This window comes from Pituophis catenifer, unplaced genomic scaffold, assembly GCF_029215685.1.
Source record: "Pituophis catenifer annectens isolate HBS135680 unplaced genomic scaffold, rPitCat1.0.hap2 SCAF_1, whole genome shotgun sequence".
NCBI lineage: Eukaryota > Metazoa > Chordata > Lepidosauria > Squamata > Colubridae > Pituophis > Pituophis catenifer.
This window is the reverse complement of record NW_027256881.1, coordinates 281,643,960-281,656,919: the sequence shown is the minus strand read 5'-3', so window position 1 is coordinate 281,656,919 and position 12,960 is coordinate 281,643,960. Positions and strand designations below refer to the sequence as shown.

General features: G+C 39.3%; 1 protein-coding gene across 2 annotated transcripts in view; it reads right to left on the bottom strand.

Annotated features, from left to right (window-relative positions):
- The window catches only part of PSEN1 (presenilin 1), a 33,458-nt gene extending 22,811 nt beyond the window's left edge, over positions 1-10,647 (bottom strand). The window contains exons 1-2 of one of the 2 annotated variants that reach the window (XM_070939713.1): positions 10,563-10,647; positions 5,002-5,112 (exon numbers count right to left, since the gene is read on the bottom strand). In XM_070939713.1, coding sequence (XP_070795814.1) covers positions 5,002-5,085 — 84 coding nt within the window. In that variant the 5' untranslated portion in view covers positions 5,086-5,112; positions 10,563-10,647. Of the gene's footprint in view, positions 1-5,001; positions 5,223-10,562 lie in introns of those variants that run through there. The other variant, XM_070939722.1, reaches the window with a different exon arrangement.
- Positions 10,648-12,960: the final 2,313 nt, after the last annotated feature.

The window sequence follows — 12,960 nt, the reverse complement described above, 5'->3', positions numbered from 1 at the left end:
ACATCCATAAATATTTCCATGTTTTATGTGTCTCTTGTGTTTTAAATTCTAAAAGTCAACAATCTGGGAGCACCAAATGCTGCTAGACTGCTGTTTCTATGCAGGAAATGGCCTAGAAGGGGAATGACCATCAAAACCTTGAGAAGTGGGCTATTTATTTTCCTGTGAATCAGTTTCTTTGTTGTGGAGTTGTCAGCATGGCATTCTACTTAAGCAGCATACAGTGTTTTAAAATGCAAAGAAGATAAATCAGAGGTGAAACTCAATTTCTTTAATCCTATAAAAAACAGATTTAATTCTATCCGCTCCTCCTAGTCCCACAGTGCTTCTATGGCTCTTGTTCTTCGACCTGCTGCCTGTACTTTACCCTTTGCATTTTCATTACAAGCGGCAGGCATGCAGATTGTTTAAACCAATATGGTGCTTTCTTACAGGAAGTTAAGAAGAGAGGCGGTAATATGTTTATAACATTTTGAAGAGTCCCCAAAATATGATGCTCTGGTTTGTATATCAACATCAAGTTTCAAAACTTTCACATTATTATTCCCCAATAAGTAAAATCATAGGTTAAGAACAAACATAGATCAGACGAACAAGAAAATCTGTCAAAACTGTGACTCTATATTTCTATCTCTGGTGAACAATATAAGTGTGTAATTTAAGAAAACCTTTATCAAACTTGTTTAATAAAAATGCAACAATTCTGTGATCCAAAAGTTATTTACAATGAACATTTGGAATTGTTTTATAACAGAATTAATTTTCATAAATAAGTAAAATTATTTTCACACTGATAACTCAGAAGATAGAATGCTATCACAAGGAAAATAAATAGGAAAAAAAGAATATTTATATCAAACATTATAAGAACATTTATATCAAACCCTTAAAACTATGCTCTAGGCTACAATTTGAAACTGCTCAAACAAGATTACCCACCAATGCCTAGAATGTAAAGTCTTGTGCAAAGGTGCATCTTTAATGGCAAGGAATCATGTTACAGCTTTTGCACTTTGCTTTAGTATATAGAAAATATAGGTCCCTACCTGGTTAGCATAAATAGAACATAGTTCAGAAAACCTACCTTTAGCAGAAGCAAAGGAATGGATTCTTCAACTTCACTAGCCATTAAGGAACTAAAGCCTTGAAAAAAGTTTGAACTAATCCCATTCTCTTTCTGTACAAGAACGCACTATATATCTTCAAGGTGAATGAGTAATGCCAAAGATAAACAGCAGCCTTGGCAATTATCAAAGTTATAGTTAATATGAAATCCAAAGCAATCGTTTTAAAGGTGTAGAACATCAAAAGTAGTTCTTCTTACATAATGTGTCTGTACATTTTCAATCAACATTACAAGGCATTGTATACGGTTTCAAAATATTAATCTACTGACTTTTAACATTATGGCTGGTCTCCTGGTTCCTTATGACTCAAGAAATTTCTACAGGAAGTCCTCCTCCAGTTACGACAATTGAGCCCAAAATCTATATTGCTAAATGCAAAGTGAGCTTTGCCCCATTTTACGACTTTTCTTGCCACAGTTGTTAAGTGAATCATTATATTTGTTAAGGGAGTAACACGGCTGTTAAGTGAATTTGGATTCCCCATTGACTTTGCTTGTCAGAAGGTCGCAAAAAATTGATCACATGACACAGGGACACTGCAACCCTCATAAATATGAACCAGTTGCCAAGCGTCTGAATTTTGATCATGTGACCATAGGGATGCTGCAACAGTTGTAAGCAACAGATGAAAAATGGTCATACCCCTTTTCATAGCCCTTGTAACTTTGAATGGTCACTAAATGGAACTGTTGTAAATCAAGGACTACCTGTACAGAGACATCCAAGGTTATGAAGGCAGCTACTATCTAAGCAGATTTTTAAGTACTACCCTTTGGGATGATACAAATTGTTTGTTTACTCTGAATCTCTCACAAGCAAGATCATGCCATATAACAAAATAAGATGCAGAACATATCAGAATTACAATTCCTTCTGCTACCCCTTAAGTTTGAAACTCTAATAGCAGCACATCTAACAAGCATCAGATTGTAGAGACTCGTGCTGATTTGATATATACCATGATTTTATTTATTAAAAGAATCACAAATCCAGAATCTGGGTAATAATTATATTACATGGAAAACAAGATTTCCTAGGAAATAACTTCAAAAAGATAAAGTTAAAATCTGGTGTTCAAGGGGGTAGAGGTTGAGTCCTAAACCTTTCTGTGGCATGCCTAAAACTTAATACTCTCAACTCTCTTGCATAACTTCTACATGAGACTGTTGGGGGAGATTATCCTTTGTAGGGTCAGGTATCATCGATCTGTATATCTCAACTTTTAGCCAACCAAACAATGCTTTTGAGATTTATTTTTTCCCCTGAAAGCTGTTGGATAGGGAGGAACAGGCTCAAATGAAACCCCTAGTAAGGCTCAGTGGTTTTGTGTGCTTAGTCCTACTAGTTCTACGTACAAGTTGAAGGACTCTTTCTGAACTTAGAACTCCTCCTTAAAGAGCAAATTAATGGTTGTGAACTGGAAATTTTTTGTATAGGTTCAGCTAGTGGACCAGTTGGGTCCATTCTTGGAATGGCCCTTCTTATGGCCAACTTATACCTTACTCACGTTGCAGATGGATTACCACAACATGCTCTACATGGAGCTGACCAGAAAGGCCATCATAAAATTACAGCTCATCCAAAGTGAAGCTCAGCAAGCAGTCATGGGCATTCCTCATTATTCCCATGTAGTACTCTTGCTATTGAGATGAACTGTTGGTTAGTTGGATTTCAGGTGTATTTCAAGATCCTGGATAGCACCTATAAAACCCTACCAGGCATGCAGCCTAAGTATTTCAGGGACCATCTATCTGCTGTAGTGGCTGCCTATTCTATTTATTCTGACAGGGTTAGTGTACTCTGTATCCTGTCAATTTTTTATTTTTTTTAATTTGATTTATATGCCACCCTTCTCCGGAGACTCAGGGTGGCTTACAGTGCGTTAATAGCCTTCATACTTTTATATATTTATACAAAGTCAGCTTATTGCCCCCACAAACTGGGTCCTCAATTTACCTACCTTAGAAAGGATGGAAGGCTGAGTCAACCTTGAGCCTGGCGAGATTCGATCTTACTTTAATTGCAGACAACTGGTGTTAAATTACAGTGCTCTGTCTGTTGAGCTATCCAGGCCCAATTATACTGCACGAGTCAAAAAGAGGGCTGTGAAAATATTTACAGACCCCTCACATCCTGGACATAAACTGTTTCAACTCCTACCCTCAAAACGACGCTATAGAGCACTGCACAGCAGAACAACTAGACACAAGAACAGTTTTTTCCTGAATGCCATCACTCTGCTAAACAAATAATTCCCTCAACACTGTCAAACTATTTACTAAGTCTGCACTACTATTAATCTTCTCATTGTTCCCACCACCCATCTCCTTCCACTTATGACTGTAATTTTGTTGCTTGTATCCTTACGATTTATATTGTTTCCTGATTGTTTATTTGTACCCCATGGCTATCATTTAGTGTTGTACCTTATGATTCTTGATTAACGTATCTTTTCCTTTATGTACACTGAGAGCGTATGCACCAAGACAAATTCCTTGTGTGTCCAATCACACTTGGCAATAAAAAATTCTATTCTATTCTATTCTATTCAAAATGCCATCTATTGGGACCCTGGAGGCAGGCCTTCCCTGTTGCTGTGCCTGTCCTATGGAAACCTTCAACCTTACACAATATTTAAAAAAGTTATTTTTGAAGGCTTGGAGCCAGATTGTTTAGGAGGTCCTTTTTAGTAATCATTGTAGTAAAGACTTGAAGTGCCTTTCATTTTTTTTCTCCGTATCTTGTTTTACTTTGTCATATATTGTCCCTTTTGTATTGTATTATATTGTATTCCATTATATTGGTTTTAGTTTGTGAAGCTGCCACAGGCATTTGGGAATTAAGTGACAAAAAATGTGAAGAACAAATTAAACAATTCTGGTTTCTCACATACATTTCCATTATTACTATTATTGTTCTATTTCTACTGTCCACCGTATGCTCACAATAATCCTGTAAAAAGGGTTAGGCTAAAAGATGGTAACTGGTCTTAAGAACTCCCAGTAAACTTCATGGTTGAATGGATATTTAAGCCTAGATCTCCTCATCAATGCTAGCCCTACAATCTAACCATGTCACAAAGGGACCATGGAGAATCCACCTTCGTTACAGTTTACACAGCAAAAAATACAAATAAGGAGGAAATCCAGTTAAGGAGCAAGTAAGGGGCATTCTGCACAGTGGCATACCAAAGAGGATTATTTTTTAACACCCTCTTCTTCTTGCTGCTGACCACCAACAGACGATTGGTGTGCCAATAGCAATGACCTAGCTCCGTGATGGCAAACCTATGGCACGGGTGCCACAAGTGGCACGTGGAGCCATATCAGTGGGCACGCGAGCTCAGCTCCGGTACGCATGTGTGCGCCGGCCAGCTGATTTTGAGGCCTTCTGGGCCCACCAGAAGTCAGGAAACACACTGTTTCTTGACTCCGGAGGGCCTCTGGGAGGTGGGGAAGGCCGTTTTCGCCCTCCCCAGGCTCCTAGAAAGGCTCTGGACCCTGGGGAGAGCGAAAAACGGGCATACCAGGCCCACCGGGCCATCATGTGCCAAAAGCAAGGGGGAGCACGGGGGGCAGGGTGCATAGAATTATGGATGTGGGCACGCGTGCGTGTGACTCCCCTGCGCTGCCCCCGTTTTTGGCACGTAATGGCGAAAAGGTTAGCCATCACTGACCTAGCTCCATATCTGCTACCAATACTCTGGATAGTGTCCTCTTTGCCCCCAAGTCACCATACAACGCACCCCATTACTACCTGCACCAGGGGCAGATTGCTGTCCCCTACTCTTAATATGCCACTGATCCTGCATGTTTACTATGTGTAATCCATTCAGTTTATATTTTGGCATGTAATAAAATCATCTCTTACGTACAGTATTGGTCAGCTGATTGTCCGGAGCGTTTTCTCTCAGTTGCCCACGCGGGACCTGTGAAAAATGTGCCGATAGTTCTGCCATTGGGACTTTCTTCTTGAGTTACTGCAGCTGTAAAATTTTTTTAAAAAGAAAGAAGTTCTGAAAACCTACAATTTATTTGAACAAACTCAAATGAAAAACTAGCTTAGCAGCTCTTTCTAAATCAGTGGGTAGAAAAAGCAGTTTGGTATAGAGATTAATGACGCTTAAGTAACTATTGTCCAGTAATTTCACACTTACCATATATTTATGATTGGCAAATCTGTTCCAAACCAAAGTTTGTCTAAACTTGCACTTTAACATCGCTTACAATATATCAGAACTAGCTGCAGAGCTATAGAAGGATACTTATGTGAGTTGAATTTAAAGTTAATAAACACTCCTGACTATAAATCACAATTAGGCAGCAAAGTGTTGTGCACCAAATCAATACGATGCAAAAAAATGAGCAACATTGTAGTTCAGAATATGCATTCTTAAAAAAAATTGCTGTCTACCCTTTGAAGGCTTCTTCCTCCACTCATTTCAACCAGAATAAACAATTTCTCAGGTAGGCTAATCGTAAATTCTGGCATCAGAAAGAAATTAAATATGATTGATACATCTTAGAATATAAATATCCATGTATAAATAGTGTAACTACCACCACTGTATACTTTCTGCTGTACAGAAAGAAGAATGCAGTTTTACAAGTAATTTTGAAGAGGGATGGGATGGCAATGAAGAGAATACAAACAAGGGCCTGGTGGCTCAGCAGACTAATAGCATTGTGATTAACACTAGCTGTCTGCAATTACTGTAAGTTCGAATCTCACCAGGCTCAAGGTTGACTCAGCCTTCCATCCTTTCTAAGGTAGGTAAATTGAGGACCCAGTTTGTGGGGGCAATAAGATGACTTTGTATAAATATACAAAAGTATGAAGGCTATTGCTTAACGCATTGTAAGCCACCCTGAGTCTCCGGAGAAAGGCAGCATATAAATCAAATTAAAAACAACAACAACAATTATTGTAACTAATGGTATTTGGAAAGTGATAAATGAATAATCTAAAATTAAAAGATGAAAATAATGAGCCAATTTGAGTGAAGACAGCTAAACTTCTGGTTTTGAAGACTAAATTCGAAGGATATTATGAAGTGACACAATGAACTAAGGAGAAAAGATTATCTGAGGCCTAGAGGTGTGGGCAATCATTTTCAACATGTCTGCACCCTATGTGGGGGTTATATACAGCAAGCCCAAAAACACATTATAGGAGTAGGTAAAGATGAGAATTCATTTTTTTCCCTCCCTGGATTGGTGCTAAGGGATATTAAAGACTACATCATTACCAGGAAATGCCCTATCACTTTTAGTTTACATGTAGTCCTCGACTTACACAACAGTTCATTTAGTGATAAAGTTCAAAGTTACAATGGCCTTGAAAAATGTGACTTAGCACCATTTTTCAATTACAACCTTAGCAGCATCTCCATGATCATGTGATCAAAATTCAGATGCTTGGCAACTGGTTCATATTTATCGCTGTTGTTGCGTCCCAAGGTCATGTGATCACCTTTTGCGACTTTCTAACAAGCAAAGTCAACGCGGAAGCCAGATTCACTTAACAACCAGCTTACTAACTTGATCAACTGCAGTGTTTCACTTAGCAACTGTGGCAAGAAAGGTCGTAAAATTGAGCAAAACTCACTTAACAAATGTCTCACTTAACAACAGAAATTTTGGGCTCAATTGTGGTTGTAAGTCGAGGACTACCTGTAACTATATATTTATTATCAAAATATGGTTTCAAAAATGACATGACAAAGATGAGTGGAAAGTAGATCTGGATGTCCTTCTCAGTAATATTTTCTGACTCCCTATTTAATAACAGGAGCAATAACATGATTTTTGCATCAGACCATATGAAGCCAGTTAAATAAGAAATGAGCATGCTATTCAAATCAAGATTTTGAGTAAAAATATTATCAAGTTGCAGTAACTTGCTTTCCAGGTATGCTTTCCAGAGCTGGTAAACCCTTTGCATTTGATTCCACAGAATGCTTTCAACCATGTAGAGTGCAATGACAGAACCTTTCTGCTTTATAAAGTAGGAAAAGACATTCTGCTTTAAAGATACAAACAGCTGTTGCATTTGTACCCTTGGGGTTTCTGAAGCATCTTCATATGGAATCAGATCCAAAGCATCACACAGCTCCATTATTTCTTCCCCTTTTTCATATCTGTGCCAAGGGTTGAAATGGGAGAAGAAAAAAGGCTTTCCGCACCTTATCCACAGTGGCTCTAATCCTCATATCATCAGCTTTTTCCTCATAAAAAGCAAGAACTGATCATCACAAGAAATCTGTTTTCAATATAAATGAAGCTAGCCTGGGTTTTTTTGGGTTGTTTAGTAATTGTTCTATCCATTAATTTATCTATCCATGGATTTGGTATTGGTTAGCCATGCTATGTTAGCATGTTGGGTGCATTCTTATATTGCTTGCATCTCCACATTATACTTACCCATGATTTACTAAACAAACTAAAATAAGCAGGCTACACAGAACACACTGGATGCAAACTAGTGGGACTGATATTGTAGAAGGACATCTGATACACTCTGTAGTAATTGCCACTGAGCTTTTGGAAAAACATGGGAAAGCAATCTGAAATTGCATGTATGTACCCTCATAAGAGGATTTATTAAAACTGTTATTACTCAATACTATGTTATATGTAAAGGAAACTAAAAATAAGAATTAACCTACAAAAGATATAAGCTAGAATGACTGAAGTAAATTGGGCCAAGAAGAAAGTTCACATCTAGTCCATAGTGGGCTACAAAATAGTATGGCTTCATTCATAGATAAACTGTTGTTAAGCAGAATATATATTCAACAAAAATGTTTTACACCACAGGATAACATAGTTCTGATGCACACTTAATAAAGTCTACCATCCAGCTCTAGATCATAGGAACTGTATTTTTTTATTTTACTGAGTATCAATTTGTTTTGAAGGACTAAACTGTAATCAATTGCTTTAGAGTGGCTGTGTTCACATGGTTTACTCATAGGAAAATGAATAATGGTTTTCTGAATAAATCTCATGCTCTGGATTGGCATGATATTCTAAAGTATATTCTGGATATCTTGCCAAGATTTACATTGTACAGTAAAATGCAACTGGCTAGCTCTGAGGTCAATGTATCTTGTAATCAGATACAATAACATTAACAAGCATCCTTTGATCCAGAGACAATTAAAACAAAATGACAGACAATCCATTTAGTGATCAATTATTTAATATGAAATTGAGAATCATGACAACTATATGTGAAATTGTTCTACACCCAATAAAGTAACAAAAATTCTGTTTTTCCATGTTAACAGAAAAACATTAGAACCTGGAAAGCATGGAAAAAATACCAGTCCTCAATTACATCTGTTCTTCTAACTTTCCTTAGGTGTCTTCAATACAGTACTTACAAAACAGTAGCAAATCTGAAAATATAAAGGAATAACTTTATAAGAGATACCATTATCACAACAAAGTAGTATTCTATTTGCCTTCAAGTATGCCTATGAACACTCCTACCCTCACAACAATAATGCTGATCAGAACATGTGCTTTTCTGGTCCTTTCAGGATTGTTTACTATTATAGTTCAGCGATATTTGATTGGCCATAGCTTTCTCACTTTTTGACCTACAGCCATATCCCATACAAGTTGATTTTTATTCTTTATAAATATTTGCTTTAAAGCCAAATAAGTGATTTGAGGCAGGTATATTTTAAATTGAGTCAAAAGCACCATCTCACCCATTCATTCCTCTCCATTCTCCCCTCTCCCCAAATCTAAGTGCAAATACAGAAGTATTTTACAGAGAAATTTCATCTCTACTTTCATCCCAATGTATAGTAGCAGAAGATGGTATTACTTTGTCAGTAATAAATGATAGTTTAGTTTTCCAGACAACTGTTTAAGTTTTGATCTTCTGTACCAGATATCCCTAACTTTTTGTAAGCCCACTTCATTAGATGTATGGAATGTAATTCTAAATTGGCACATTTGCAGTCCTGGGAAGAAGAAAAAAATGTTACTATATAGCAAAGACAGGGGAGAATATAATGCAAGAAACATTGGCATTGTTCTATATGAAAACTTATATGCAAGTTATTAATTTACTGGTGCCAAAATATTTACCAAACACACAATATAAGCACACAAATGTAAATTAAAATAATGTAATAGCAATTTATTTGTGATTTGCTCATGCTATGATTAGTTCAAATCTTTTTCCAAGCCATAACATGGTTTTTGTAATTTAGCATGTTGTGTTAATCCAAGCACTATATTTTGTAAATAATGCTTCATATTGCTTAGCCTGATATATGTCAACCCAATTATAATATATTCAATAGTTCAGATAAATCAAACCATAGTTAGCACAATAGTTGTCAAGTTTACAACCCAATAACTTAGTACTGATCAGCTATTTAGCAATTGCAATTTTTGAATGTCACCATAGTTATTTTATATATTTTGTAATTTCATCTTGCATTTTGTTCTCCTGTTTTCTTTGATTAAATAAGCCTTTTTTATCAACACCAAACATTTCTCACTGTTAAACTGGATTCTGGTCCACAAAAGAGTGTCTCTTTTTAAAGGTGCCATAAAACACACAGCTATTTCCCTGTTCGAGAAGCCAAAAAGTACAGGATAATGCCCTTTTTAAAACGCGTTTCCCCAAAGCCTGAGGTATACCTGCCTCAGAAACAAAGACCCTTTTGTTATATCGTTACAAGAAATCCACCAAATTTCACTGCATTGTTTTCACTCTTCGATACCGTACAGAGACCGGTTTCATTGTTTATTTGTGTCAGTCTTTAGGGGAAAGGTGCGCACTTTTAAGATTACACTAACGGGAGATGCGACGGCAAAAAGTTTAGGGAATCCGCCCCCTCACACACACACACACACACACTACCCGCTTTAAAGAAAGGATGAGAACTTAACTCCGATCTATGTCAACGGAGCCAAGATCCTGATGAATGGGCCTCGGATCTTGGCCTGGAGCCAAAGGAAATGTATCCTTTTCAGTCCCACGACGTGGGAAACCAGCCTTCCCACAGACAAAGCTCTTCCACCGGCTACAGGGCTCCCCCGTGAGATCGGATCCAGCCGAAGGGCTTCCGCTTTTAACGCAGTTAAAAGATTTCGGTTCAGACCAGGGAGGCAATTTCGGTCCAAGCCTCCCTCGCCTGACAGCCCGATCTGGAGTCAAAGCTCGGCCGATTCCGACGTTAAACCCCTTTCTCCGGCCACGCTCTTTCTCCCAGGCGCTCCAAGATCCCTATCAAGAATCGCTACTCCGGATTTACAAAGGGAGGCCACGGCCGCTGGTAGGAAGGAAGCAAGGAAGTTTTGATGGACCGAAGCTATTCTGCTCCTTTGTAGTAAGGAAAGAGTCCCGAGTGACATGGCTTTCCTACCGCACAGGCCCCTCGCCCTCCCCCCGAAAGCCGCCGCTTACCTTTCACCGCCTCGGCGCCCAAATTGTCTTTCTTTCGGGCCGAACCACGGCAAAAAAAAAAAAAAAAACACACCCTCTCCTCTCCCTTTTCGCCCAACGCTTCCGGCCCAGGCCTCGCCCCGCCTCCTCTGGACTCCCATAGGCGGGGCGTCTCCCGCTCCTTGTTTTCTTTGGCAAATCGCGTTTGTCCATCAAAGGAACCGCCTCGCCCCCTCGGCGGCGGACTATAGCGAGGGAGAAAGGGAGTTAGCGCGCATGCGTCGGAGGAGGACTTGCAGTGGCTTCAGCTTGTGCAAAGGCGTCAGGCGTGTTGAGGAAGGCGGAGGTTAATTTTTATTTGAGGTCGTTGAACCTAATTTGGTTGAGAAAATGTGAGGTTTTTTTTGCCAAGGAATTGCTTTTCCTCTGTTTTTCCAGGGAATGAAAATATTGGATGGATGTGCACGCCAGGTTAAACTTTAACGCGATTTGTTTTGTGGTAGTGTACTCCCTTGTAATAGAAGTTTGCATGCGGTAGCTTGGTGCAGAAATCTAATGGTTATTTTATTTACGGATATTTCTCGAGGGTGATCATTGACTGAGTTGCTTCACGCTTTTATTGAGGTTCAAGCTATTTTAAGATGGCTTAGCTGAAGAAGTGGTAGCCACCAAGAGTGCCATCAATTGAGAAGAAATGAGTACAGAGGTGGGTTTAGATCTTAATCGGCATTTGCTAGTGTTGGAAGAAATATCCTTCTAGGTTCTGCTCCAAGTGGGGAAAAAGACACTGGAAACATGGAGACTGCTTGGAAAGATGGTTTAATGGTGGACAGGATCACATGGCTTGAGTTTCTGAACAGAAAAGGGGCACATATAGTAAATCCTCAGGTTTTTATGCACTCTCTGGCTCTGCATTTCTTGGGGCCCCAAAAGAGTATCCTGATTGGTTGTTAGACTCCCAGGGGGTTGGGGTCTTAGCCTTGCTGTCTGATGGTCACATGTGGTGAGTTTCTGCTGCTATTGTGTAGAGGGCTAATCCCATCTTCGTTGGATCTTTGGCAATTCCTACTATGGCTCTGCCTGAAGGAGGCAGATCTTTGTTATGTAGAATAGACTGGCCCAAGCCTTAATGGCCCATTGACAAAGGGTGGGGGCAGGAAGATGGGAGCTGCTTAAAAACATGCTTATCCCAGGGAAATATAATATTCTGCCCTTTTTCATATTTCCTAAAATATTTCACTCCTCTAGAAAAGGGATGGGTGCTAACTTCCTACACTAGTTTGTATGGTTGTTTTAAGGGTGTAAAACCATGCAGTGGATCCAGACTGTAGTAACAGCTGCTCCTCCCTCTCAGGAATTACACTTAATAGTTTTGTGGCTGTTACCATAATCCAGATTTTGTTGTTTTGTTTTGTAATAAACTCAGTTCTGGAATTGGAATGAAATATTTTGAGAAATATTAAAAAGGCAGAATATTATGTTTCCCTGGATGAGAAATGGAGAAGCATGTTTTAAAGATGAAGCAGCTCCCATCTTCCTGCCCCCACCCTTTGTCAATGGGCCAGAGGCAGAAACTCAATCTTTGTCCATGGACCATCATCTGCAACACAATAGGACCCATCTAGCAACAGAAACTAACACAATAGGACCAGTGGTGGGATTCAATTTTTTTAACAACAGGTTCTGTGGGCATGGCTTAGTTGGGGGTGTGGCTTGGCAATCATGTGACTGGGTGGGCGTGGCTTGCTGGTCACGTGACTGTAGGCATGGCTAGCTGGTCATGTGACTGTAGGCATGGCTAGCTGGTCATGTGACCGGGTGGGCGTGGGTATGTGCATAGGGACTACTCAGAGGGCTGAAAAAAAGTCATTTCTGACTGGGCCTCGCACTTTTGACCGGTCCTCACACTTATGACCATCCTCACATTTATGCCCGTGCAGCTTTCTTAACAACCATGTCACTCATTTCACAACTGCTTCTCTTCACCATGGTGACAAGATAGGGCAAAAACGTAAAATGTGAGGACAGTCGTAAGTTCGAGGACTGGTCAAAAGTGCGAGGACCAGTCAAAAATAACTTTTTCAGCCCTCTGAGTAGTCCATATGCACAAAAGGACTACCCAGAGGGCTGAAAAAAGTGATTTCTGACAGGTCCTCGCACTTTTGACCGGTCTTCGCACTTATGACTGGTCATCATTTATGCCCATTGTAGCATTCTTAACAACCATGTCACTCATTTCACAACTGCTTCTCTTCAGCATGGTGCCAAGATAGGGCAAAAAACGTAAAATGTGAGGACAGTCGTAAGTTCGAGGACTGGTCAAAAGTGCGAGGGCCAATCAGAAATAACTTTTTCAGCCCTCTGAGTAGTCCATATGCATAGAAGGATACAGCAATAGAGAGGAATGAAGGGAAATTAG